This window comes from Montipora foliosa, chromosome 13 (genome assembly GCF_036669935.1).
Source record: "Montipora foliosa isolate CH-2021 chromosome 13, ASM3666993v2, whole genome shotgun sequence".
Taxonomy (NCBI): Eukaryota; Metazoa; Cnidaria; class Anthozoa; order Scleractinia; family Acroporidae; genus Montipora; species Montipora foliosa.
This window is the reverse complement of record NC_090881.1, coordinates 33,095,824-33,121,558: the sequence shown is the minus strand read 5'-3', so window position 1 is coordinate 33,121,558 and position 25,735 is coordinate 33,095,824. Positions and strand designations below refer to the sequence as shown.

General features: G+C 37.5%; 2 protein-coding genes across 14 annotated transcripts in view; one reads left to right on the top strand and one right to left on the bottom strand.

The window, feature by feature from the left end:
* Positions 1-10,264, bottom strand: part of LOC137981494 (neural cell adhesion molecule 2-like) — a 45,265-nt gene extending 35,001 nt beyond the window's left edge. The window contains exon 1 of the mRNA XM_068828582.1: positions 10,113-10,264. The gene's annotated coding sequence lies outside the window, so the exon portion shown is untranslated. The remainder of the gene's footprint in view (positions 1-10,112) is intronic.
* LOC137981495 (neural cell adhesion molecule 1-like) overlaps positions 303-25,735 on the top strand; it is a 49,079-nt gene continuing 23,646 nt past the window's right edge. For 7 of the 13 annotated variants that reach the window (XM_068828596.1, XM_068828594.1, XM_068828590.1 and 4 more), the window contains exons 1-6: positions 3,391-3,604; positions 11,477-11,779; positions 12,303-12,572; positions 15,019-15,321; positions 19,723-19,859; positions 25,451-25,604. In XM_068828596.1, the coding sequence (XP_068684697.1) occupies positions 3,547-3,604; positions 11,477-11,779; positions 12,303-12,572; positions 15,019-15,321; positions 19,723-19,859; positions 25,451-25,604 (1,225 nt within the window). In that variant the 5' untranslated portion in view covers positions 3,391-3,546. Of the gene's footprint in view, positions 406-3,020; positions 3,127-3,383; positions 3,605-11,476; positions 11,780-12,302; positions 12,573-15,018; positions 15,322-19,722; positions 19,860-25,450; positions 25,605-25,735 lie in introns of those variants that run through there. The other 6 variants (XM_068828595.1, XM_068828592.1, XM_068828583.1 and 3 more) reach the window with 5 other exon arrangements.

The window sequence follows — 25,735 nt, the reverse complement described above, 5'->3', positions numbered from 1 at the left end:
GATAGTTCGGACGATAGTTCTCACGGCTTTATCTATAATTGATTAAGTTTCAGTAAAAAAAAAAAAAGATTTTTCGAGATGTCAAAGAAATGTTACAATGGAAAAAGGCGAATACAACAAGCTGCACGAACATCTTGTGGGTACTGAAAAATAAGCCCATCACCCGAACGCGGTTTTGTAGTTTTAATTTAACGGACTTTCGCAGTTTTCCCGCTGAAAACATTCCACCTTGAACAATGCGATAATTACCTTATCGCTTTGTGCTTTTATGACAGATAGAGATAATGAAGTCAACGACCCTTACATTCACAGCGCGAGTAAGCCAACACAAAGTACATATTGCACAGTGCTTGGAGACGGACGTTCTTGGAATTCATAATACCCTTTACAGCGCATCTATAACAGGTACGTTATAAGAACTAGCGTCTCGGGCTGTTCATAAGAGGGCCTGGGTATTGCCTGTCTACTCCAGACAACGATTGTGGCCAAACAGATCAAAATTGGCACTCAAACTAAACAAAGCACAATGTAACCATACGAAGATGAAATTTTCGTTGATGCAGCGAATTTTCACAATCTGAGATTGGAAGACCAATTGAGGAACACCTTCTACGGCACTATTTTCACAGCATGAACAAGCGGGACCCCTGCATGTCGAGGGAGAAACAAAATAAGACCTCATTACTTGGGCCGTTGTTTACAAAGTTCAAGCCGTCCTTATTATTATTCACAAAGCGGTACATGGCTTTTTTACTTTCATGCCATGTTGAACAAAGAATATGGTAATTTACAACAAGACAAACCAAAAGAGTCAACAGAGAAACACAATGCAGAAACACAAGCTTCGCGTCGACCCGAAAACAGATCCAAGAAACCATCGAATTTTCACAAGACCTTGGTAACTCAACACCAACATTGTCAAAAAAATTAACAATTGCAAGGACAGAAATCAAGCAGCGTTCCCATCACTGATAAGATGCTCTTATCTTAAGTTTTCACGTCAAATTTAAGCGCTATTTTAAGCTAAGGGACAATTCCTTTTTCGTTTTACAAACACCGTGTTGTTTGACTTTCACGGGTGCGAAAGAAAATATGTTTACGCGACGTAACAATGAAAGTTATCGCGATTGTGAATACATTATCTATTGTTTACTTGTGTTAACATATACAACCGATTCGCTGTGGGCTTCACTGCATCTTTAAACGAAAACAACCGCAAATTTAAAATGCCAACAGATTCTACATTCGAAAACCAGAGGCGTGGGTGACAAACAGCACGTTTCAGCCATTTGGGCGTGGCTTATCTCCGCTTTGTTGTGACGATCAGTAATATTTCACATGTTTTCAACATTAAAATTTTCTGATTCGCTTTTGATAAATGTACGTTGTGACTTTATATAGCACCGAAATATTGTAACAGAATTAACAAGTTTTTTAGCATCATTTGACTTAGCAGAGCTTATTTAATTACCTATTTTAACCTTGGAAGGGATTCACAAAAGAGGACCGGCAGAACCATTTTGCTTCTTTCAGCAGTTTTACAAACAACGAGAGATCTATTTCCATTAGCTTACGTCACAAAAAATGGTATTCTGAATTATCAAAGGAAAAGCTGCCAGCAAACACATTTTAAAAGAGACGAAATCCCAGTGCAGTAATTCCTTTCGAAAACATCTCGAATAAAACGAAAATTTATTTTACGTAATATCAAAACTTCCAGCGAACATAAGAGGACTGCCATTCAAAAGGCAAGAGGGGTTCTAGTAGTAAATGGGTAACCTTTCTTTTTCACAATTACAATTTCTGGCATGTCATTAAAAGGTTATGAATAATTCAATTCAGTTCATTATCTTTTCCGTTAGCAGCTGTGAATTCCTACAAGTAGACGTTTTCTTCAGTGAAAGGGATCACATTGCAACAAGCAACTGTTGAGTGATCAAACTTGTCGAGTTCATGAAGTATCATTTTTGGTGTAAAATTGTACAAGTTATTTTAAGTTAAATTTTATTGAAGTCAAACTTCTTAAACAAGAGACAACTATCATTAAAGGTCTGTAAACTTGGCTTTGAACTTGACTCTTAAATGAAGCAGTTTTTACAGATATTTCAGACTTAGCAATAAGTCTTAATCACCAAAGATTAAAGTGCAAATAGTGCCAGATTTAAAGAATGCGAGATCCTCGTATCCCGACGAAAAATGAGACAATTAAAACGAACCGAATGCGACCTACTCCGAAGAGAGCCCCGGCAAGCGAAATGATGTCGGCGAGTTCATCAATTTTATTGGCTGCTTCGGAGAAATATACAAAACATATCTTTAAAGTTATCTCATAGTAAATAATCTTTAAAAATTGTGTCTCCAAACATAGACTTTGAACCTTGAAAGTGCAAAGTCTGGAGTTCGTGGTTTTGAACATTGAACTCATCTTTTAGGGTGAGTAGTTTTGCGCAATTTTACTGCACGGGAGGTACCAAGACTATTATGACTAGTGGATCATACAACTTAGAATTGCTTTTAAAAAATGTTCTGTTGGTAAAAATGTGTACTGCCGTGAGATGATTGCTGGTTATTTTGAAACGAAACAACTGTTCGCAAATCCATTTTAATCGTTTCGATCGTTCGTTTCAAAGAACAGAAGCGAAAGACTTTTGGGGGCAGCTTTAACTCCTTTTTTTTCAATAGATCCCATCAAAAACGAGATCACATAAAAGCGCATTTGAATGATATCACTGAACTCAATTTGTCACCCACATACCAAGAAATCTCTGGAGCTACGAACCATTGGTTTTCAAATCAAAAGATAGCTATTTTGAGAAGACATCGCATTGAACAAAATAATGAAATTTGCAAGCCCACTTTAAAAAAAATACAAGAATTTTACACAGGCCAAAGTCTCAAGACGGAAGAATTGCTCATTATTATGATCATCCAAAGAAGTGGGAAATCCAGGAGCTTTTTTGTGATTTATGAGTAAAAGGTTATGAATAAAAATATTCACTTGATGACATTTTTATTTTCAGGAAGCAGACCAAGTGTAACTGTGGTGAACTGACCTGTCGCGGACTCAAGGCTGTCGCTTTAAATTCAACTGAGGAACAAAAATACAAATTTAAAGGCAGGTAAGAGGTATGACGGATTCCAGTCATGTGATAACCGAACATAAACTACTTTCTCGAGCAATCATCAGCTAAGAAATCAAAACGATCAATTATCTGTGCACAATTGAGAACGAGTTGCAAGAATATTAATGAAAACTTTCAGACCAAGTTCAAATCCCCCTAGAACATGCCTGTGCGAACAGCATGTAGTCAATATCGCAAACGAAGGAACTGCGAAAGCTAATATATGCCAGATGGCGTCTGTTGCAACTACGCATGCGCGGTGAAAGCGTGAGTTCAACCGTTGCGTGCGTTTTGATCTCTGACTGAAAGCGTGCAGGGCGCACCGCAGGAAAAGCCCGTAGTTTCGTGCTTCCCGTTAACTAGTTTAACACCTTCTTCGTTCGTCTAACTATTTTTCGTTCCCTCCGAGGTTAAGGGATAAACTATGGCGAAGATTCATGTAATTATTGGAGCTGTCCTTGCAATGACCGTTACTCTATCAGGTGAGTAGAAAGTGAGCATAGATAAATGTGGCTGGCTACTCCATAAATTTCCTTCAATTTTCATTCGTTCACAGCTGTTTTCTTTCCTGATCCAAGCTGGTATCAGATTTCTTTAACTGTTCGCGCCCAAATTTGATCCGCCAGATAAAACTAAAATGAATTTTCCTTGCCACACCTTCAAAACATTGAAGGTTTTCTTTGCGTGCGTATTGATATTTTCCCGACGCTTGTCGAATACGGCTACTTCGGCAAGATCACCTACAGACGAAAGAACTACCGAAATTTCGTGCTGAATATTTGAGATCAATAAATTCGCTAAAGAGCGTCAGGCTCTTATCTCCAAATTGAAAGTTAAAGGGTTTTCGATGTAGTCCGTAGTTGGCGTCTGGCCGTTAAATTCAACTCGTAAGTTACTGTATCCTGCAGATCATTGTGTTTACAATGAACGTTTTTGTTTAGCGAAGCGCAGCATTTTTCATTGTAGGGTGTTTAATATTTTGTTGTTACACTCGGGGGTATAAATTGAGCATCCAGACCAATTCTGAACAAGCGAAAAGCAAACCTCGCAAATCGCAACAACTTCTCGTAAAAATCGCGCCGAAAGTTCAAAAACTTGGAACGAAGTCAATGATTGTTGTTTTGTAGTCTCGTCTTCTCATCCTAACGCTAATAGAACCTTGAAAAAAAAATGCAGGAGCAATTTGAGAGACGGACCAATGTGTTAATTTGCGTCCTCGCTTTGTTTCGAGCTTCTGTAGCCGATACTTGGAACTCTACAGCTGATATTTAAAATTCATGAAATGATTATCCTTTCGAGGCACGCTGCGTTCAATTCAATTTTGTAACAAGAAAAAAAAATTAATTCTATGTTTTAACGCTTTTTAACATGAGCAAAACACAAGTAAAAAACAAAAGGGCGAATGTCGTAACTTTTGCAGCATCTAAACATGTCGAGGGAACGAAGTCCATAAGGCGTTCATATGTCACGAACTTGCAAAACAACCTTGCTATGTTTCTTCGCTTCGCTTCGTCGATCGCATCAAAGAAATGTTTATTCCGACCAAAAAAGAACCTGATATCTTTCGCAATGAAATGTTTACAATGCGATTTCCCAGTCCGAAATATGAGCTTGTCGAGCTGTCATCACCTTTTCATTCACATGGTCGTCAGGGAAAAGTACACTTTACTAATAGTAATCGAAACATGGGCTAAATTCTCTTTCATTCTCGAGTTCTTAAGGGTGAAGTTACAGGCGTGCGCGTCGATTTATTGAAATCTACCTCAACTCAATCCTTTAAATGGTTTTCTAAGTGAAATGTACCACGAGTGAGATTTAGATAAGCTTCGATCGAAAGAGTTTGCTAAACTATTACAAATTACAAGCTGCCCAAAAGTAATTTGTTTCAAGCCTTTTAAGCATGTGCACTCGTAAAAAACAAAAAAGGATGATGAAATCGCTTCCAAATTATTTACATGGCTGAATGGCGAGAAAGGAAGCCCTCTTCCATAGAAATATTGGCCTCCAATTTTGAAATTCTTTTTCCCAATTTTCGTTGAGATTTCGTGTTAATCAATAAAACCCTGCAAGATAGCAGATTTTATAGATTTTTTTCGAAGTTTATATTAAGATTTGGTTTGTAGCTGGTTTTATACTTTAAGCCGATCAGAAAGAGCTGTTGGAAGATCAGTTGAATAGACACGTTTTCGGTGCTCTTTACTGTAGTCCAAAAATATGCGTGACTTCACAACTCTTTAGGGAGAATCAATGTTGCATATCTAGCAATATCATTTGCGAATAGTTTACGTGAATGCATCGGCCAAAATGTCAGTATCATTCCAAAAAAGGGCGCTAAATATCAAAATCTATGTTCGACCCCGGAAAAACTGTAATAAAATAAAGTAAACCGCCGAAATATTTTACTAGAAATCGAAACAGGAGCGGGACACACGAATTAAAATCTTGTGGTTTTCTTAAATCCGCCAACGATGCAACGGATTGAACAGACTACAAAAAAATACCTTCAATTTAAAGTGGAATTAGCAAGGGTGTTGTTAAAAAGTACAAAAAATTTAAACTTTCAAAGTTGATCCTGAACTCACTGGAGTATTGTCCTCACATACCACTGAATTTAAATACTGAAATTGTTCAAAACAATGCTGTGTTGTAAACAGATCAATATAGTAATGACAGTAGGTATTTTTATACTTGTCAATGAATGCACTGTGAACGCTTTTCTTTCTCAGGACTTGAGAAAATTAATCTTAATAGCAGAAAAATGAGTTTGCAAATAAATTTAAGTCTGATCTACAAGCAAGCTTTTCGACAGTGCTCGTCCAAATTCTCTTTGAAGCTTTTTGTGTTTCTTTCTAGTCTCAAATTTAAAAAGTGTCATAGAACTTTCACTCACAGTATTTAGGAATTGACAAATGAACAGAATATTTGCATAAAACATGCCAACATGCCCTCCACAAATGGATTAGTCTAATGTGACAAGTTTGTTGCAAAGCCATAATTGGTCAACGTTTGGCTTGGAGCATAGAACTGTGAAAAGCTCAGATCCCACCTGCACAAACAAGACAAACACTGGGTGGAATTTATTTTGAATTCAAGATGCAGTCTTTGTAGACCAATTTACACAAAATAGACCTTGCTAATGGTAATATAATGGCTTAGCACCTATCCGTAAAGGGCATCCTGGCTCAAAAATTGTTCAACATTTTTTTTTGATTTTGTGAACTTGATCTACTGCGAGGCAAAAAAAATATTGTCTCACTGGCTTGTTTTAAATCAAGCAGCACCTCAACAAATCTTCTTTTCAATGGCTTTTCAACTTTTAAATCTTTATCTTAACTAGATCTTGGAGACTATCTTCCTGTAAATGTGACAACCAAAAGTATTCACCATTTCTCCTTACACCCATTTTTTCACTGTAAAATTTCGTGTACTTATATTCTACCATAGATTTTTTCCCAACGCATCAAAGTATTGATATTATTCTGTGAATTTTTGGCAATTTAATACTTGAACAAAAGGAATTTAGGTCACCTCTATAACTGCCTTTCATTTAAAGAGCCATATGTTTTGAAAGAATCTGTTACAGTACATAAAACATAAATTGCATCAGAATTTTTGGCAATATTTTGGGTTAGAAATTCGCATATGCATGTTCTCATCGACAAATTTTTAATGCCACAAAAGTGTTTTGAATGTCTCATTCTAATAGAAATTAGTATGATTGAAAATTGAAGCGCAGCCAGGATGAGACATTAAAATACCATAAAAACCGTTCTGTGGCTAAAAATTTTGAAAAGGAATATAAGCTTTCGGCTGTCGATCTACAGCCTTCCACGGATAAAACATTGAATGTAAATTAGTGAAATATGTATAAATTAGTGAAATATATACAAGTGAACCGATTGTGATTGGTGTTATATAGGTGAAACTGCCCGTTGCTTTGAAACCCGCAAGAAAGAACATGTTAGGAATGTAAAAACATGTGCTAATGGGTCAAACATTGTGAAACATGCGTGGTCTTTTGGTCGTCGCATTGATTTCAATCATTCTCGAGTTATCGACAAACGCTCTTTTCGTATTAGAAAAACTCTAGAGGCCTGGCACACCCCTGCTACCAAGCATGCTGACAATGACTCTAAGCCAATTCCTACTCAATACAGCATTCTTTTTAAACAATAGCCTCCTTTTTTCATATTTTTACTCTGTTCTTTTTATTACTTTTATCTCGCCTTTTCTGTATATATTTCACTAATTTACATTCAATGTTTTATCCGTGGAAGGCTGTAGATCGACAGCGGAAAGCTTATATTCCTTTTCAAAATTTTTAGCCAGAGAACGTTTTTTATTGTCTTTTAAGAAATTAGTATGTTGTTTATGTTACAGCGGTTTATCAGATGTCACACGTGCCCCTCAAGGACATTTTTTCACATTGCGAAATTAAAATTTAGGTGGATGTCAATCATATGTTTCCATTACAATAGTCCTGTTCTCTTGATGGCAGTTGAATTTGTCATGGAAACACTTGATTGACATCTACCTAAATCTTACTTTCAAAAAAATATATGGAAAAAGTGTCCTTGAGGGGCACGTGTGACTGATAACCGCTATTAAACAAAATTTAATGGTGATGGCGGTGATATTTTCAAAGAATAAGTAGATCATTGAAAGACGGTTTTTTTATATTTCCGTTGCTTCTGATCTGATGAGCAGAACAACATCAAATTACTGAGAGCGATTATTTCAAGAAATTTGAACGTATGGTTCACTTTGCAACCAGGCCCGGTTTTCTCGAAGCATGGTTAGTGCTAACCAGCGTCATATACCATGGAAACCCATAGGTTTTGATAGCTCTTAACCAACAATTAGCGCTAACCGTGCTTCGGGCAACTGGCCCCAGGTTGACAATCGTAGTCATATTTTGATGCTACAATCTTGGACAAATTAAATGGAACATTGAGACCACCCCTCCCCCCAAAATCAGTGATGGGAAAATGGCGCGTTTTGGCCTTCACACACCTTCATCCTTGATTTGGGGGAGAGGGGGCATTTCTGTTCCATTTTATTCTGTCCAAGATTGTAGTCTGGTTTGGAGAGGTCTGAGCTTAAAAAGTGACAATAATGATAATAATTATTAATTAATAGTAATAACAATAATAGTAATAATAATAATTCATTTAAAGTCAGTAGCATGGGAAGTGGTTCCCAATCTTCCAAGCAGATGGCTCATGTTTAAAGCACTCAACAAATTAACCCTTTTAACCCTTCGATTTTACTCGTCAATGGGGAACCCCTGGAAGTCACTGGGTTAAATTACAGAAAAAAAGACAAAATACAATGAAAAAATAGATACATATTCATAACCGGAAAAGTATATATAAAAGCTAAAAAAAACTAATGGTTTAACAATTAGATTCCATGTTGCCGTGTGTCTGTTCAGTATTTTACAAGGACTGCAAAATTCTTGCAGGCTCTTTGGCGAATTTTATTGTCAATAAGCGCCTCGTGGATCCACAACTACTTTGCAATGTTATGACAAAATTCATGAGCAGTAAGAGGACAGAGGCATGAAAAACTAACATCTGTTTGTTAAATAGATCGCAGATGACATCAAAATGTGATAAGAAAAAAAAAGTGGCAAACGAGGCGATAGCCGAGTGTGTCATTGATATTCTTACCACATTTTAACGTCTTCTGTGATCTATTACTGAACAGATGCATGGCAACATGGAATCTATTTGTTCTATATAATAAAGAATTAAACTTTATTCGCATAAAAGCTGATGGTGACATCAATCGTGCGTCTTTCCTCTAATAGATCGAGGGCAAGAACCAATCAAAATGCGAGAATACCTTGGGTTACTATATAAAAAAAATATGTATATAAATATCTATAATCACTAAACAAGTAAATGAAGCAATAAAATTATTTCAAAAATACCTAATCTGTCAAGAATAGGAGTGGCTTGCACAACCTTTAAACACTAAATTAATTAATTATACACGTACATTTCCGAAACTGTATAACAGACTTAGCACAGAAACCATTATTGGAAATTGAGTTATGTAAGAATCTAGTGTTACATGATTCTTGTTCAAGGTTATAACCACTGCACCGTAGATTATTCTTAGTAACTTTTGGTTTGAAAAGACCCAACATTTCAAAACACCTGTCTAGTGTCTTCATCGGGGGCCATCCAAAGGTATCGCAAGGGTCCTGTTTTATACTCACCAATTCGCCAAAAAATGGTAAGGGTGTGTTCATTAATGAACATCCTTTTCTTATAGTAGTGGCTTTGGATCACATAATCCCTCACAAAGTCAGGCAATGCTCCTAACAAAACTTTCACTGATAACATTTTTCCAACTACATGATGTATCATCTGTGATGAACATTACATTGCTCAACATGCAAATGGATGGGAAAACATTAAACGACAAACCACAAGGAAAGTCAGGAGCTTAAACCACTTTCTGAACAACAAAAAGGGAGCAAGAGTTTTTCGATAGAAGAAATTTTGTATTATTGTTTGATATTAGTGTCAGCCCTCAAGTGTTTTTGAAAAGCACTTACGCACAGAAATGCGTTTAATTAGATGTACGCCCAAGTTTGACATGTAACACAAAGTCTCCCTTTGAGTCTAAACAATTTTGCTTCCTATTTCTAGCAATAAGGTACTTGTAAGGGTTAGCATTATTTTTTATAATAATAATAATAATAATAATAATAATAATAATAATAATAATATAATTTATTACATTTAATATAGTGCTTTAACTATTAAAATATTCTAATTACCTATTCTATTACCTGCGTTTCTGGACATAATTATCTCTTGAAAAGATTATAGACTTCAGCTTCCCTCTCACATTACATGTACCTAACTAATAGCGTTGAACAATCCACACGCCAATTGAAAAGGAGAGTTTCATAGTTGCCCTTAAATGCGCTTTTAAAGCCCACCTGAATATGTATACTTAAAGAACCTTACTCACCCACTTTACATTGCGCGCCTTTGTTGTTGTTATTATCCGGGAATTTGGAGCGTCTACTTCCATATATGGGCAAGTATCGTTGAATTATTTTTGCACTCAACAGAACAATATTGTGAGGGAAATGAAAAACACTTTGAAGATCCTCGATGAGGATTATCCTGTGAAATTAAATGGATTTCGATCAGAAAAACAGCAGAATACCTTCCATTTCGAGCGCTTTTCTATGAAGCGTGGACCTTTGTCTGCAGTAAATTCACGACAGAAACACAGTTTCTATGCATGGTACTTCGTTGTTTGAACTTTTAACTGGACCTTAATTTCCAAGCAAGCAACCCATATTTATTTTATATGTATACCCAAGCAGTTCGCAATGGAAACAACAAGGCAAGATAGTTTAATTACATGTAGTGCGGTACTTGTTAAATGAGCTTAATGCAAGCGGTTAGCGATGAGCGAGTATGAAGTAAACTAAAGACAGTTTCAGTGTGGCGCTCGCAATACACAGTTGTAGTATTAGATGAAATGCTCTTACTCTATGTTCCTAGAATTTCTTCGTTTTCAAGTTTATCTGGTCTTCAAACGAGTGTTGAATCCCACAACAATGTCTTCTTCCTGTACATAAACACAAGCTGAACTTCTGACCTCTATAAGCTTCTATAGTTTTCAACTTTTTCAGACCAAGAAAAAAAATGTCATACTCAAGCTTGCTTCCACAAAACACAGTTTAATTATTAACGAGAAAACGAAATGAACAGGAATGGATCTACAAGGCTTTTTACTGATTTTGATGGAGATCAGTATTCAAATGTTTGCCGAAGACTTACCTTGCCACTTTGTTCAGTGCTGGCAGCCTGAGCGGAAGACACGCACAACCGAATTGATAATTTTAACAGAATTATCGATCCGACGGTGGATTTGCTGTTCGTGATCCTTTACACTGTAGTCCAAGAAGTTATTTCTTCATTTTCCAGAAAATAATGATAATACATTAATTCTGATCGTTCCAGCCGTTAAACGAGGAATTCTCAATTTCGGTACTCTTCGCTGCCATTCCAAGAGCAGATGGTTCAACAATGATTCCGTTTCCCGGCTCGATAACATTTTGCGAAGAGCAAGTCATACAATTCTAATACACATAGCTTATTTTCCAATGGAAAACTGAAGAATATAGCCCATTTCATGTCCTATAGAAACAGACAACTTCATACAGTCATTGATTTCAGAGTTTTGGGGGGCCTGAAAATGGCGAGTAATGTGGAGCAATGTGTGCGTGCAATGTAAAGTGGATGAGTAAGGTTTTTTAAAAAGTGTGCTATGTAAATATTTGTACATGTATATTCATACTTTGACGTTGTTCTTTACAGATGGCACAGTAGAATTGACAGGTCAAGGCGATATTTTCCAGCAAGGAAGAGATCACCAGATAAACTGCTTTGTGACAAATGAAAACTTTGTTGCTTGGAAAACACCAGCAAAACCAGCGCGGCCGGGAAAAGAGGCAATACCAAGTGAAAACATTACACTACAAACAACAACAGGAAGAAGAACTATTGATAGGACAGGAAACAACTACAGACTGAAAATAACAGCAATGACAGCGGATGATGGCGGTCTATATGAATGTCGTGGCTCGGATGAATACAAGATTTACAATGTTTCTGTTGACTGTAAGTGACTCCAAATATCCTTTCCCACAACCAACTTGGTTAGCTCCAGGGTAGAATGAGGGAATATACTTTTGTTTAGCCAGGCTAACAATATGGACCACTAAGCTAAAGGGGGCTCAACCTTAACTAAAGAAAGACTGTGGTTGCTAAGGGTGCAATTACATTTGTAAATCAAGAGAAATTTCAGGCCATGTAAAATACTCAAAAGGAGGAGTGTTTGGAGTTACATTTAGATGAATATCTGACACCCATTCAATAGAATTTGGTGCATGCATAACAAGTGGCAGTCCTAAACCATTTATTTGGAGTTGGGTGGTATCTCTTGTTGAACACTATATTTCATTGGCTGTATAGTGTTGTACTTCCTATTGTTTTCTGTACTAAATCCATTGTTCTCTTTGTTTGTTCTATTGTTCTTTTGGCGAATCCTGAACCCTGTTCAATGAGGTACGACACGACCCTTGGCCTAGCAAACTTTTGCGAATGTGAAGCACATTAATAAATCCATTTTTTTTCTCAACAGTCAATTTTATCCTCAACTTGGAAGCTCAAAATGTACGCCTAGGAGATCGTGCTACAATAAAGTTTGGCGTCTCGTCATATCCACCAGCTTCATACTCATGGGTAAAGGATGGACAGCCATTAACGTTTAATTGGCGGCGTGAACTAGATGCATACACAGGAAATATAATGCTGAAGCCTGTGAGACTCGAAGATGAAGGCAACTACACTTGCACCGTGGGATATGGTTCTGGGACACAACCTTTTAATACCTTTGCTGTCAATGTTGTTGGTGAGTTAAACGTGAACTGTGTTCCCTACGCATATACATGTGGTTTTAGCTAGCTTGGTACTGAGCTTGTTAATTACAACTGTCTTTTTTGTTTCATTTAATACAAAGTAACAATTGCTCAGAAATTTAATGATAAAAGCATTGTTGTCATGCTATCATCACTATCACCACAGTTACCGTATTTACCCGTGTATAAGTCGACCTTTTATGGCCTCAAAAGAAGCTCCAAAAATTGCCCTCGACTTTACACGAGTCAAAGATTTTGAGCCAAGTTCCAGCTAAGTAATTTATTCAAAATTAACATACTGTATTTACCCGTGTATATGTCGACCTTTTATGGCCTCAAAAGAAGCTCCAAAAATCGCCCTTGACTTATACATGGGTCAAAGATTTCGAGGCAAGTTCCAGCTTAATAATTTATTCAAAATTAACATCATGATGTGGTCTTTGGGCATAAGGAACGCAGTGGACGAAAGACTTCAAAATGAATGTAAAAGCAATTCCAGTTGAAATGAAAAAGGATTTGTTTTACTTTAAATGTTGAAGATACTCACAAGCACAAGTATGAAATAGACACTGGAAATTTTAGTTTTCCAAAGGTGGAAAGCTCTAAAAAACATTCTTGTTTCTTCAAATAAAACACAATCCGTCAATGGGTTAGTAACCTGGCGCAATACCTCGTGTTTGCGTGCAAGCATGATCGTCACTTGTGTTGCCTGAAAATGCTAGTTGGTAATGATTGTTTTTTATTCTTTGTACAAACCTGGATGATTTAAATGCTTTTGCAAACTTTGTATTGTTTGGTTTATGAGTTTTGTTTCGTTTGCCATGTGAGAAATCATAAGTCAAGCACCAATAAACCTTGCACATTTCGCGTCGTTTTTGAAGTTATTTTCAAAGATTGACCCCTGCTTCTGTGATGTTGTGCTTATCCTCTAAAGCCCTTTATCCTTGAACAACGAAACAGGTTAGTTTGAGGTTTACATGGTCAATTTTCTGAGAACTTTTTCGAAATTCAAGGACAAAATGCCCACATACAACAACCGCTGAACCACAAAACTATTAAGCGCTTGAGGCCCTTAATTTTTTCTGAATCCACAGTTCCAGAAATCGAAGAATGCAAGATTAGTATCCCATGAACATTTAGCAAAGAAATTAAGAAATTGCTTTTTTTGCCATCAAAAATGGGGGGTCGACTTATACATGGGATCGACTTATGCACGGGTAAATACGGTAATAATGTTGTCTTGGGCATAACGAACGCAGTGGACAAAAGCCGACAAAAGACTTCAAAATGAATGTAAGCAATTCCAGTTGAGATGAAAAAGGATTTGTCCAAATCTAAATGTTGAAGATACTCACAAGCACAAATATGAAATAGACACTGGAAATTTTCGTTTTCCAAAGGAGGAAAGCTCTAAAAGGCATTTCTGTTTCTTGAAATAAACGCGATCGTTCAGTGGCTTAGTAACCTGGCGCAATACCTCGTGTTTGCGTGCAAGCATTGTCAGTCGTATTGCGTGAAAATGCTGGTTGGTAATGATTGATTTTTACTCTTTATACAAACCTGGCTGATTTAAATGCTTTTGCAAACTTCGTATTGTTTGTTTTATGAGTTTTATTTTGTTTGTCATGTGAGAAATTATAAGTCAAGGACCAATTAAACCTTGCATATTTTCGCATTGTTCGCAAGTTATTTTCAAAGATTGACTCCTGCTTCTGTGATGTTGTGCTTATCCTCTAAAGCCCTTTATCGTTGAACAATGAAACAGGTTAGTTTGAGGTTTACGTGTTCGAAACTCAAGGACAAAATGCTCGCATACACAACAAGTGCTGAAGCACAAAACTATTAAGCGCTTGAGGCCCTGATTTTTTTGTGTATCCATATTTCCAGAAATCGAAGAATGCAAGATTAGTGTCCCAGTAACATTTAAATTGCTTTTTTTGCCATCAAAAATGGGGGGTCGACTTATACACAGGATCCACTTATACACGGGTAAATATGGTAAATGAAAAAAAAGAATGTAAATGCTTTTTTTATAGTGGAAGTCCACTTAGCTATCAAGCTAGTTCACAGGCACCCCACTTTTAACAATTTGAAAGAAACAATTCAAACTTAACAGAAACAAGATTAAGAACCCCAACTGGCAGGAGGCAACCAGTTGGCTATCTACAAAGCGTGGTGGAGTGGAATCCGAGACAACCGGAAACAAAGCCGTACCAGAGGTTAGAATGGGATTTGAACCCGTGGCAGCTGCATACAAACCCAACGTCTTAACCACTGGACCACGCTGCCTCCCATCATCATCATCATCATCATGACCATCATTGCACCATCATCATCACCATCATTGCATCATCATCATCACCTTCATTGCCTTCATCAGTTGTACAGGCACTGAAAATTCTTATATAGTCATACCCATGCTTATTGTTCAATAAACAGTGAGTCCCATAATCAACAAGTACCAGGGTGAGCCTGTAAAGCGTAAACTGACTGAGGGATACAATGTCACATTTCACTGTGACATCAAATCTGGCAAACCACGACCAACAATCACATGGTACTATACTTGGAACAATACTGTTAAGAAGGTTGACAGATTATATGATCCAAGGATGTCCCATCCCACTGATGAAGAGTGGACCATTACTGGTGTCCAGCAAAGCGACAAGGGAAGGTATCGCTGCATTGCAGAAAACATAGCTGGTAAAGATGATCTTCGGTTTGAGATAATCGAAGTTGATGGTAAGTTCTGCTCTGTCAGTGTTTTTATTGCCTGCATTCGATTGATTTTGTTAGAAGCTCTAATTACCGTAGTTATTCAGTTACAAGGCAGACTGGGTTATAAGACGCACCCCAAACTTAGCAATTTAATCAAGCTAAGTTCTCAAACTGAAAATTACGCTAAAATACTTGGTTATAAGACGCACCAAAAAATTGAGAGTTACCAAAAGGATGTGATGAATTTGAGAACAATTATCCTTACACAATTGGCATGTGAACTCTTTTTGTTAACGTAAACAAAGTGAAAAAGTCACGCATTTAAAGATATACGTAAAAACAAAAGCTAAAAGTTGACACCTGAAATGATAAACATACAAGGCATACACTTTGATTTGAACCTTCTGACTCAATAAATAGTCAGAGTTCAAGCGAAAGCGAACGGCGAAAAACTCCCACCGAAAGTCATATGGTGTTCGACAGCTGAATATCAACACACCACCAAGGATGCAAATTTCAGTGCACACGAAAGGCTGGATGAACGAAGAAGGTATGTTTTATCGTCACACTGTTTGTTCAGAGAAGAAACTTTTCATGCGAGCGACAAACACGATTCTCGGAATTCGAAACAAGGTTCGAACAATTGTATTGTTGTCATGGGTATCACATTACTGAGCACGTGCTTTTAAGCATGTATGCAAATTTCCGTTTGTTTGCTTTTCTCTCCTAAGTCATTTAGTGTTCTAAAGGTCTCTAAAAGCACTTTTCTTTTTTTTTTTAATTGACAACTAGTGTCCTTTTCTTGTGTTGTTTAAACTGCAAGTTCTTCTCAATTTGTGATCTTAAGATTTTGTTGCGCGAAAATACTTGGCTATAAGACGCACCCCAATTTTAGCACTTACTTGCCACCCAAAGACAGATTTTTCTTAAAAAAACCGTGCGCCTTATAACTGAATAACTACAGTATACAAAAATGCTCTAGACACAAAAATGTCAACATCATGGAAAGCAGGGCTGGCCCAGTGGTGACATCACATATTTTCCACCAATGTGGCCCTGGTTCCATTCTGAGTGTTGGTGTCTTGTGTGGGTTGAGTTTGTTTGTTCTCTACTCTATTCCGAGAGGTTTTTCCCCCTTCCTTAAAGACCAATGTGTGATCTGATTTGAGTGAAGTGGCTGTTACTCGTTGAAACTTTTAGCTGAAACTTATGTGCAACGGTGCTGCAAAAAAAGTTTTGGGAACGTTAAAACTGGCCTTGAAATGTTGTTTACATGGCCTTAGCCAGTTTCTGATTGGCTTACACAGTGTAGCGCAACAAGACCGAGCGAGACCAGTTTCACGAAGCGGTGTTATGCATTGAAACTCCTGTTTTTATCACCACTGTAATTGCTGCAACTGGTGAAGAAGTAGAAAGCAGTTCTACTTTTTGTGAAACTTTTTCTTGAGCCATGAGAAAGCCGCAAAGCAGCGAAGATGAGTTGCGAAGTGGCGAGAAGAAAAAAACCTCTGGTTTCCTTAGCTTGGACTTAAATATCACTTTCACCCAGACGCCAGGGTCAGGATCTGACCCTCAGGCTCGGATTGGTTGATATTTTTACAAATGTGCAAATTAATATGACTAATGATTGGTTCGTTTGATTGGTAATACGAAGTGGGCGTGTCATTACTAAGTTGCCATTGGTCCCTTTTGTAATTATCAATTTGATGTGTTTGACAGCTGACCAGTGTCTCCATGAAAGTGAGATTTAAGTCAAAGGTAACCAGAGGTTTTTCTCTTCTCGCCGCTTCATTAGAGAGATTAAGCTTCACGTTTACGTGAAACGGGAAAAGCGAAACGGTGGGCTGCCGCTTGTCGTCTTTCTCTTTTAAAAAGTTACTTAATACCTGCTGCTAACACGCAAGAAATCAGGTCATATCAAACGAGTTTCTTCCATTTTTGGCAAAACGCAATGCTTAATCTCTCCTTTATTACAGAAATTAACCACAGCCGTGGAGAATTTGTTACCCCACAAAAATGAGTTTTTACCTAATAACTCATTATTATCTTGCGATGTCTGTCTACATTACCAACAAAAATAGAGATAACAAGGATTTTGCAACAATTTTATGTTTCAGTCAGTTCATCCCAATATCATTGAGGTAGTCAAAATTTCCTATTTAAGGTTACTGCTACCCTTTTCGGTCTCTAAAAAGCTGCCACAAGATAGCTCATTATATTTGTTTCTTTTAAAAAAGAAATTACTTGAAAATTTCTTTTTCTTGCGGAATTATTGCAAATTTTGTTTTTCGTGACTGAAATGTTAATCCCCCACGGTGTTATGAGATGTCAACACTCCGCAACACTTTAGACCTTCTGCACAGTTTGTCGCCGGAGTACATTCAGGTATCTTCACTTTATTGGGTGTTGAGTTCGCCATTTATTTGTAGTCAATGCAGTTGTGTTAAAGGAAAGTGGGAGCCGATAGCATCCTTACTAGGCCATGAAACGCACGAAACGAGGAGAGAAGTCGAAACGGGAACGTTCTCCCTTGGTAAAAAGTAATAAAAAGACCGGGCCCAAAACAAAGAAAGATTCCATCAAGGAAAAAAAGAAAACTCAGCTCGCTGCTAGTGACAAGGGCTAAGTCTGAAATCAGGTATAAATAATCTATGGCTAATGATGCAGCGCTGAATGCCTTTTCCCGCAAATTCAAAACTATTTTGTCACAAACCCTCTTCAGGGGCCTTGTTACCTCTATTTTTATTGGTCGGTGGCATCATAGTGGCATGACTGCATCCACACCTGCATTGAAAACTCAGGGTTTATTTTTCCAGGAATAGCACCACTTCAAATGAATTTATAGGGTGTGTAGATTTGTCAGATTTTTACGAAATTTTGCCAAAGTGATCGTCGGATATTGGTACATGAACGTGTGTCAGGCTTTTAAAAAAATATTGAAATATTTTTCCTTTTATGCGTCTCTGCTTGCTGTGAAACGGAAAATTTTCTATTGGTCAACTTCAAATTTTATTTCTTGGAAACCAATAGAAAGATCCTAAAAGCCTGACACACTTCGGTAGCCTATAAAGTGCTGATTGATACGGTACAGTTTGTTTGGTTGTGCGTGATAATGCGAAGACAGGTTATTTCAGCAAAGTGAACATGTATAAACTTCATATGTTCATACATTCGGATTCTTCGTTTTATGACCTTTTCATTGATGTATAGTTTGTTGGAGTTTTCCCGCGGAAGGCCCCCCAAAAAGTTAGCAGTAACCACAAGACAGTTATGTAAACCCGAGATGCAGTCAAGGGTTGGCATAACTGTCGAGAATTCTCCCAACTCCTCCTTGTGTTTAGATGAGGCTATGGAAACACAGAAACATTTTCTCAAAGATAGTTCAACAAATGAAGGAAAATGCTGCCTGGTTGAAACAGATTTTCTTGATACATGCTCATATTTCCTACCAACCAATCAAAATTTGTGTGATGTCACAGCTGTGTTTCCATACTCTCATCTAAACACAGCTATTGACCAATGAGAGTGCAGGTACTATTCTAGTTATTTTATAATTACGTAAAGGATCCATTCATTCAATTTTGGCTTTTGTCGCATTTATCTTGTGCAAGAATTTACATTTGTGCGTTCACAAGTTTGTTTTGCATAATTATAGGTGTTTCAGTTACAACCTCAACTTTTGATTGACAATACTTACGTCACTATGTAAATAGTCAAAATAGATATGTTTCGTTTCTGAGGAAACAAAACAAAAACCAATGCAATTGCACTGTCATGATTCTGACAATCCGGCAGTTTCCAAAACAGAACACCGTATCAATCTGAAATTCCAATTTTTACTTGGTTTCCCCAATTGCTTATTTGTGTCCCGATTACTGCTGACACAAAAAAGGGACCAATCGATGTCCAGCTAGGGAAATTGACGTCCACAGGAAAGGTTTGTCCTGACAGTAGTGTCAGAGCAAGCAGTGACACGAAGAAATAAACAACTTAAGCATGGCTCAAAATTGTGACCAACACATGTACATGTACAGTCACATTAATTTGCCACTGGATCTTTTAATTTTCAACTAAGATATCTTGGAGTCTCTTACTCCTAATTAATTTTGATCACAGTAACTATGCAATTAAAATTTACAAAATTGCGACTAGATTTTTCTTTTAATTTCAAGCCCTTTAAAGCAGTTGAATAAGTAAGAAACTTTGCACTCAGTAATGTGGATGATTAGGTATTAATTACTACATGTAGCTTGAAGGCCATTATACTGTAAATTGCAGCCTGTGTTTATTCCAGTTCAATCTATACACCTTTGGGAAATAAATTAAACTGGAGAAGAAGGGGGCTGTAACAAACATTTGTTTAAAGTGAAGTATGAAGAGAGAAGCATTTGTCATGAACAGCATACCTTTGTTGATGCTTTTCAGTTCCTCCAAAGATTGATCCCATCCCAGACATTCTGGTAAATGAAGGGGAGGCTGTTACGTTGGAGTGCAAGGCTTCTGGGTCACCACTGCCAGAGCTACGATGGTACAGACATGGCAGGCCTCAGTCAGGCCAAACGGTAAGCTACACAAGTGAAAGAAAATAAACAAATACAAAGTAATAACTTAAAAAAACAGTTTCCTGTAGATGTTTGCGAATGAGAAATCTGGATTTATATTTTGTAGTTTGGATTTGCTTGTAAATTGCAATCCTAAAATATCTGAAAACAGATTTAACACAGTTTGTAAATTGGAATCCTTGCATAACATGGAGTTCAGTCAACATTAACGGACCTGAAAACACAAGAGTGTGATTAATAATAGTACTTATTATAAAATTGTAACTTCCCATTGCGACAAGGATGTCACATGATTGCGACTGATCATTATACATCATTTACATCATTAATGAATTTCACACATTCCATTGAATTATCCCAATGTTGAAGTTATTTGCTCTGAGTTTTAAAATTTCTTTAACGTAGATGACTTTACAGGCTTAGACAAACAAAACAAAGCTAAGGACCTCAACTACAATGAACAACATTGTTGACACATTGACATTTTCAACCTCCTATACCATCATTTTTAACACTTTTGTCTTTGGTAGGGTTTCCAATTGCCCCCTTCACCCAAACAATATTTTGTAGTAATTTGTGTGATCTGTGACTACAAACAGGTAACATTTAGGGGAGGTGGGGGGGGGGGGGGTCTTTTTGAAAATTTAGAGCAAAGTACAATAGTCCTGTTTATTTTGCATAAAACCAGTGCTGTACAGACACAACGTGTCAACTCATTTTGATGCTGATTTTAGCACTTTTACTAGGCATTGCTCTTTGCTAGAGAACATTAACCCATTGACACCTGGAAGTGAGATGTTATTCTGTCTAATGCCAGACAATTTTACTCATCAACTGGGGTATCCTAGGGAGTTTGAGGCATCAATGGGTCAAGTAATTCGGGTAGGCTCGATTTCCGCTGCTCACTCCAGTTTGGGTACCCTCCCCGAAAAAGAGGCGGCTCAACACGTGAGTGATTGATTGTATCTGTGACATAAAATCAAAATATAATTTATGCAAAGTAAATAGCTGTGGAGAAATAGAATTAGACACCCCAAAACATTGATTTTAACAAAACAGTAATTACGTAGCAATGCCTAAAATGCCTGTGTGAAGTTTTTAAGATGATGCAAGCTTGGGTTTGTGGTGAAATGGTCAATATAATGTGAGTTTGAATTCAACTGGCGAATTATCACCAAAATCAGTCTTTGGCTGCTTTAGATCTCTGAGTCGGCCTCAGGACCCCCTCGTTCTGTCGCAAATAAACCCAGCAGTAATTTCAACAGATCTTGAAGAATTTTACTTTCTCTTGCAATAGCGAAGTCTGAGGAGAAATTGCAATAACAGTGGATTTGAAAGCCATAGTTTGCCCTTGACGTGGACTGGAAATTTAGGGAAGTTTCCGAACTCAGACGGTAGAAAACAACATAACGCCAGTCTCCAGCTTCTTGAACACTTTCTGTTGTCAAAATCTTGGATGTTTCCCACCTTAAAGGCACTGTAAAGCTCAAACACGGGCAATACGTGTACCTTCGCAGCAACAATTTGAACATTTCCTCTAAAAAATAATATAATTTATGCCTGGTTGATTTGGGCAGGTGAGTCTCTGATTGGCAGAGATCAACAATGGCTCACCTCACGCGTTCAGCCGTGTCTTCGGGGAGGAGTGCTGGCTCTGGTTCCCGAACAGTAGCTGGTAATTGAGCGTAGAGATGGCAAAGAATCAGTGTAAAGGGGAAAGCAAAAGTCGATTGGCATTTAATAGTTGTCCAATGGGACACTATTCAGCTCATGGAAGTTTTGGTTCACTAAAAGAACAGAATGAAAGGGGCAAGTACAAAACACAGGTCACACGTCATTGTTTTACCAATATATAAAGAGCTCTAACCATTTACCAATGCTAATTAATTAGGCCTAAGGTAGCTTCAATAAATGTTTAGGATTCTTTCTGTATTGGAAAAACTAAGACCTGTGACTTGTGACCTGTGTTTTGTACCTACCGGAATGAAAGAACTGTTGATGGCCTCTTAAGTTAGGTGAGTCCTTTCTCTCCCCTTGGGTATCTCCTTCATCTCATGCACATTAATGTTAAGTTGCTGCTCTTAACTTTGGCATCTGTTGAGCAGGCAACCATTACACACACCAGATCACCTCCAGGTTGTATTTTCTGGACTTTTTCTTATCCATTTTTAGTATGCCATGCACATGCTGCTACTTTGCTCCCTCTGAAATGTAAGCTCAGTGTTTGTACTATAGGCACTTCGTACATCTGGGAGGGAGTTGGGCATACATTTTTGTGCTTACGGGCTAGCCCGTAATGCACAATGTCATTGGTGTTGTCTGTCTGAGTGAGTGAGTGAGTGAGTGAGTGAGTGAGTGAGTGTAAGATCGCATGCATGAATCACTAAACTAATGAGGTCTTTATTTAATTTTAACAATTGATGTCCATTTTACAGTTATTCTGTTTGCAGCCTACTTGTTGCCTTATCCTTTCTTAATTTTCCTAATGAAAAGAGAAATTTGAGAGAATTTACGGCAAGATCTCAACAACCGCATGATAATTTCAGGGTTCGTACGCATCTTGAAAACCCTTGAAAACCCTTGAATTTTGAGAGTACATTTTCAAGGCCTTGAAAGTCCTTGAAAATCTCTGCTCTTCATTCCTGGTCCTTGAAAGTCCTTTAATTTTTTCTGACCCGCAAAACTTCAGTAAAAATAATCAGCCACTCAAGTCATGTCATTACAAACGCGACGAGCTGTAGGGTTGAGAATGGTTACCAGTGCCTTTGCATTATTTTCACGCATCTTCGTTACGGAAAATGAGCAAGAATTGTATTGTCAGACTATTTCCATGGGTAAATTCTTTGACATAAATAAAAAAGAGGTCCTTGAAATTTCAAAATTTGGCCCTTGAAAGTCCTTGAAAAGTCCTTGTATTTTTGGTCTGAAAAAGTGTACGAACCCTGTAACTTGATCAGCAAACCTGTTGGGGAAGACAGTAGGATTTGAGCGGAAAAACATCCCTTGGAGTCAAAATGCTCATGAAACCTCTTCAGTGAGCTTTCATGTTGATATTCCTGTAAGATGTCTGATATTTTCGAATTTCGAAACATTTTGTAAAATCTCATCAGTTGTTATCAAAGGCAACTTGCTCTCTGACACTTGCCGACGCGATGTGCATATTTTTGTCACATCGAAGGGTCACAGGAAAGGGTTAAACCTTGAGAATTACCAGTGCTCTTCTTGAGTGAAAATATAAATAACAAATCCAGGGAAAGGAACTCTGCGTTGACCTTGATTTTCAAACAGTATCACCTACTGCCGGATTCCATCACGACTCTTTGAACACCTTAGTACCTCTCGCCTTCCTCTCCAGTGAGCTTTCAGATTAAATTTTTTCATCTGATAAACAACTTTATACTTTGACATGTGCCAATAGACGGGATATGCATATTTCTCGCATGTCGAGATTGAGATGTTTAATGCTGAAATTTTTCTGCAATACAGAATTATTTGACAAACGTATTAAACCTTTAGAATTACCAGTGCTCTTCTTGAGAGAAAAAATAAAGAAATCAGAGAAAGGAACTCTGCATTGACCTTGATTTTCAAACAGGTCACCTTCTGTCAGATTCCATCATGACTCTTGCACACCTTACTACTTCTCGTTTATTTTGTTTTTTTTTTTATTTTCCCCATAAATGCATCCATTCTTCCTTCGAAATTCACTCAGTTTTTGTAACTGTTACAGCAGCCACATGCAATGTTTATCGGAAAAACGTAATTGCAACGCTCTTCGTGCATTCCATGCATTCATTGTCAACGCCATTACAAAAACATGTCAACAATCACACAGACATTACCTGTAATCACATGTCACCCGAAGGACCTATTTTTTGTCTATCTGTTTAGTTCAGCTCATGTTTAAAGAAGCACACAACACAGATTACCCATCATGACAAACTATGTTTTGAAAAATAGTAACCGGATAGTTTTTCTTGTGCCTATCCAACTGGAAGCTGGTTAAATATCCACTAAAACATTTTGGCATCACAAAGGGTGTTCATTGGTCATTGGGAGCTGTCTGAAATTCACTGACTTACCAGTAATTCTCTTCTTAGTGCGAGGGCATTGTAGTCACAACAGAGCTTTGCTCTTTCAGATGATAACTATTATTCTCCTGTACCTTTATACTATTCTCCTCCTTCTTCAGTTTTAAGGTGGCTCTAACACTTTGAAGAGACACTCTCTTTAGAAAGATTGGCACTACACACTGTATCGCGTAACAGCAATGTTATGGTACCACGTGAAACACCAATTATTGCTGAAAAAGATGCGGCCATTATTGTGACGTAATAAGTTACCTTGGCAACAGGAAAGCCTACAATGAGCAACAAAATTAGTTGACAAATTGTGTGTGAAAAGTGCATTTTAAGTTTGAAATAAAACTATCATTTGAATCCTGCTCTAAATTGTTGAGAAGATCCCCCCCCCCCCTTCCTCCCCATTCAATGTTTCCAGTTTGTACCTAAATATCCCGGGAATGACGGTACAACATTGTTTGGGGGGAAGGGGGGTGAATTGGACTACCTAAGAAGGCTAAAAGATAGAACCAATGCGTCATAGGGGGTAGAAATGGTTAATGTGTCAACAACTTTGTTGCTGATTGCAGCAAAACCACCCTATATTTTGGCTTTAGTTGCCCATATCTCAAAAACAAACTTGGTGACCCATATTGTTTATTGCTGGAAAATGATTAGAAGGCCAAGATGAAACTATCTGCAAAGTTTGAAACAATTCCGTACTGCAGAATTAGAGCCACCTTAAAGAAATCACAGATTTAAGGTGGTTCTGCATCCACTGTACATAATTTTTTTTAACTTTGCCAAGAGTTTCATCTCAGCCTTCTGATCGCTTTCCAGCAATAAAAAATGGGGGTCACCGCGTTTATTTTTAAGATATGTGCAACTTAGGACAAAATAAAGGGTGTTTTACAGGGCTTTCCCATTGCCGTGGTGACTTATTACATCTCAATAATGACTGCACCTTGTTCAGCAATAATTTGTGTTTCCTCAGGTACCATAACATTGCTAATACTAATACATGTTAAGTCAGCATTGTAGTGCCAAACCTTCTACCAAGAACGTTACTGGAAAGCTTTGAAACTGGCTTGAGCCACCTTAAATGAAAACCCTGATAACCAGAAGAGTGTGTAAAGTGTAGGCTGCAGGTCATTTCACCATAAGTGAAACAACCTAAGCCTTTCCAAAAATGCTAACCTTAGGCTTAAACATTATCCAAAGCATAGTGTTTAGGCCTAATGTTAGCATTAGTAAAGGTTTGAATTGTTTCAGCTCTGGTGAAACAATGACCTGCAACCAGCAGTTTACACCATCCAGATAACTTAGTGAAATATGGTTAATAGTACGGTACAGCATGTTTGTCAGAACGCTAACGAAAGTAAGGTATAAGAAAATAACTTCTGCTGGATAGAAATTTACACAGTACATGTAAATATTACTCCAATGTAATGGGCTTAAGACAGCTTTAATTAAAATGCTGCCATTTCAACTAACCTGAAGTTCACAAATGTTCTGTTCCATTTACTATAGCTTGGTACAGACGGACAAAAGAGTGTTGCAACAATAATTCTTCAGAATATCCGGTGGATAGATGGTGGAATATACACATGCAAAGCAACAAATGGTGCCCTGGACGAAGGAAGAGAGGTTGTTGCAGAGGAATCAACAAGTGTTAATGTGAATTGTAGGTTAACAGTCATGATTCTTAAAGTCCCAATAACTCTCTTTTAAATATTTATAGTGCTGAGGCCAAATAATCTTTTTCCAGCGTGTGATTTAAACTATTTACACGCAAACTGAATACGGTTGCTACAG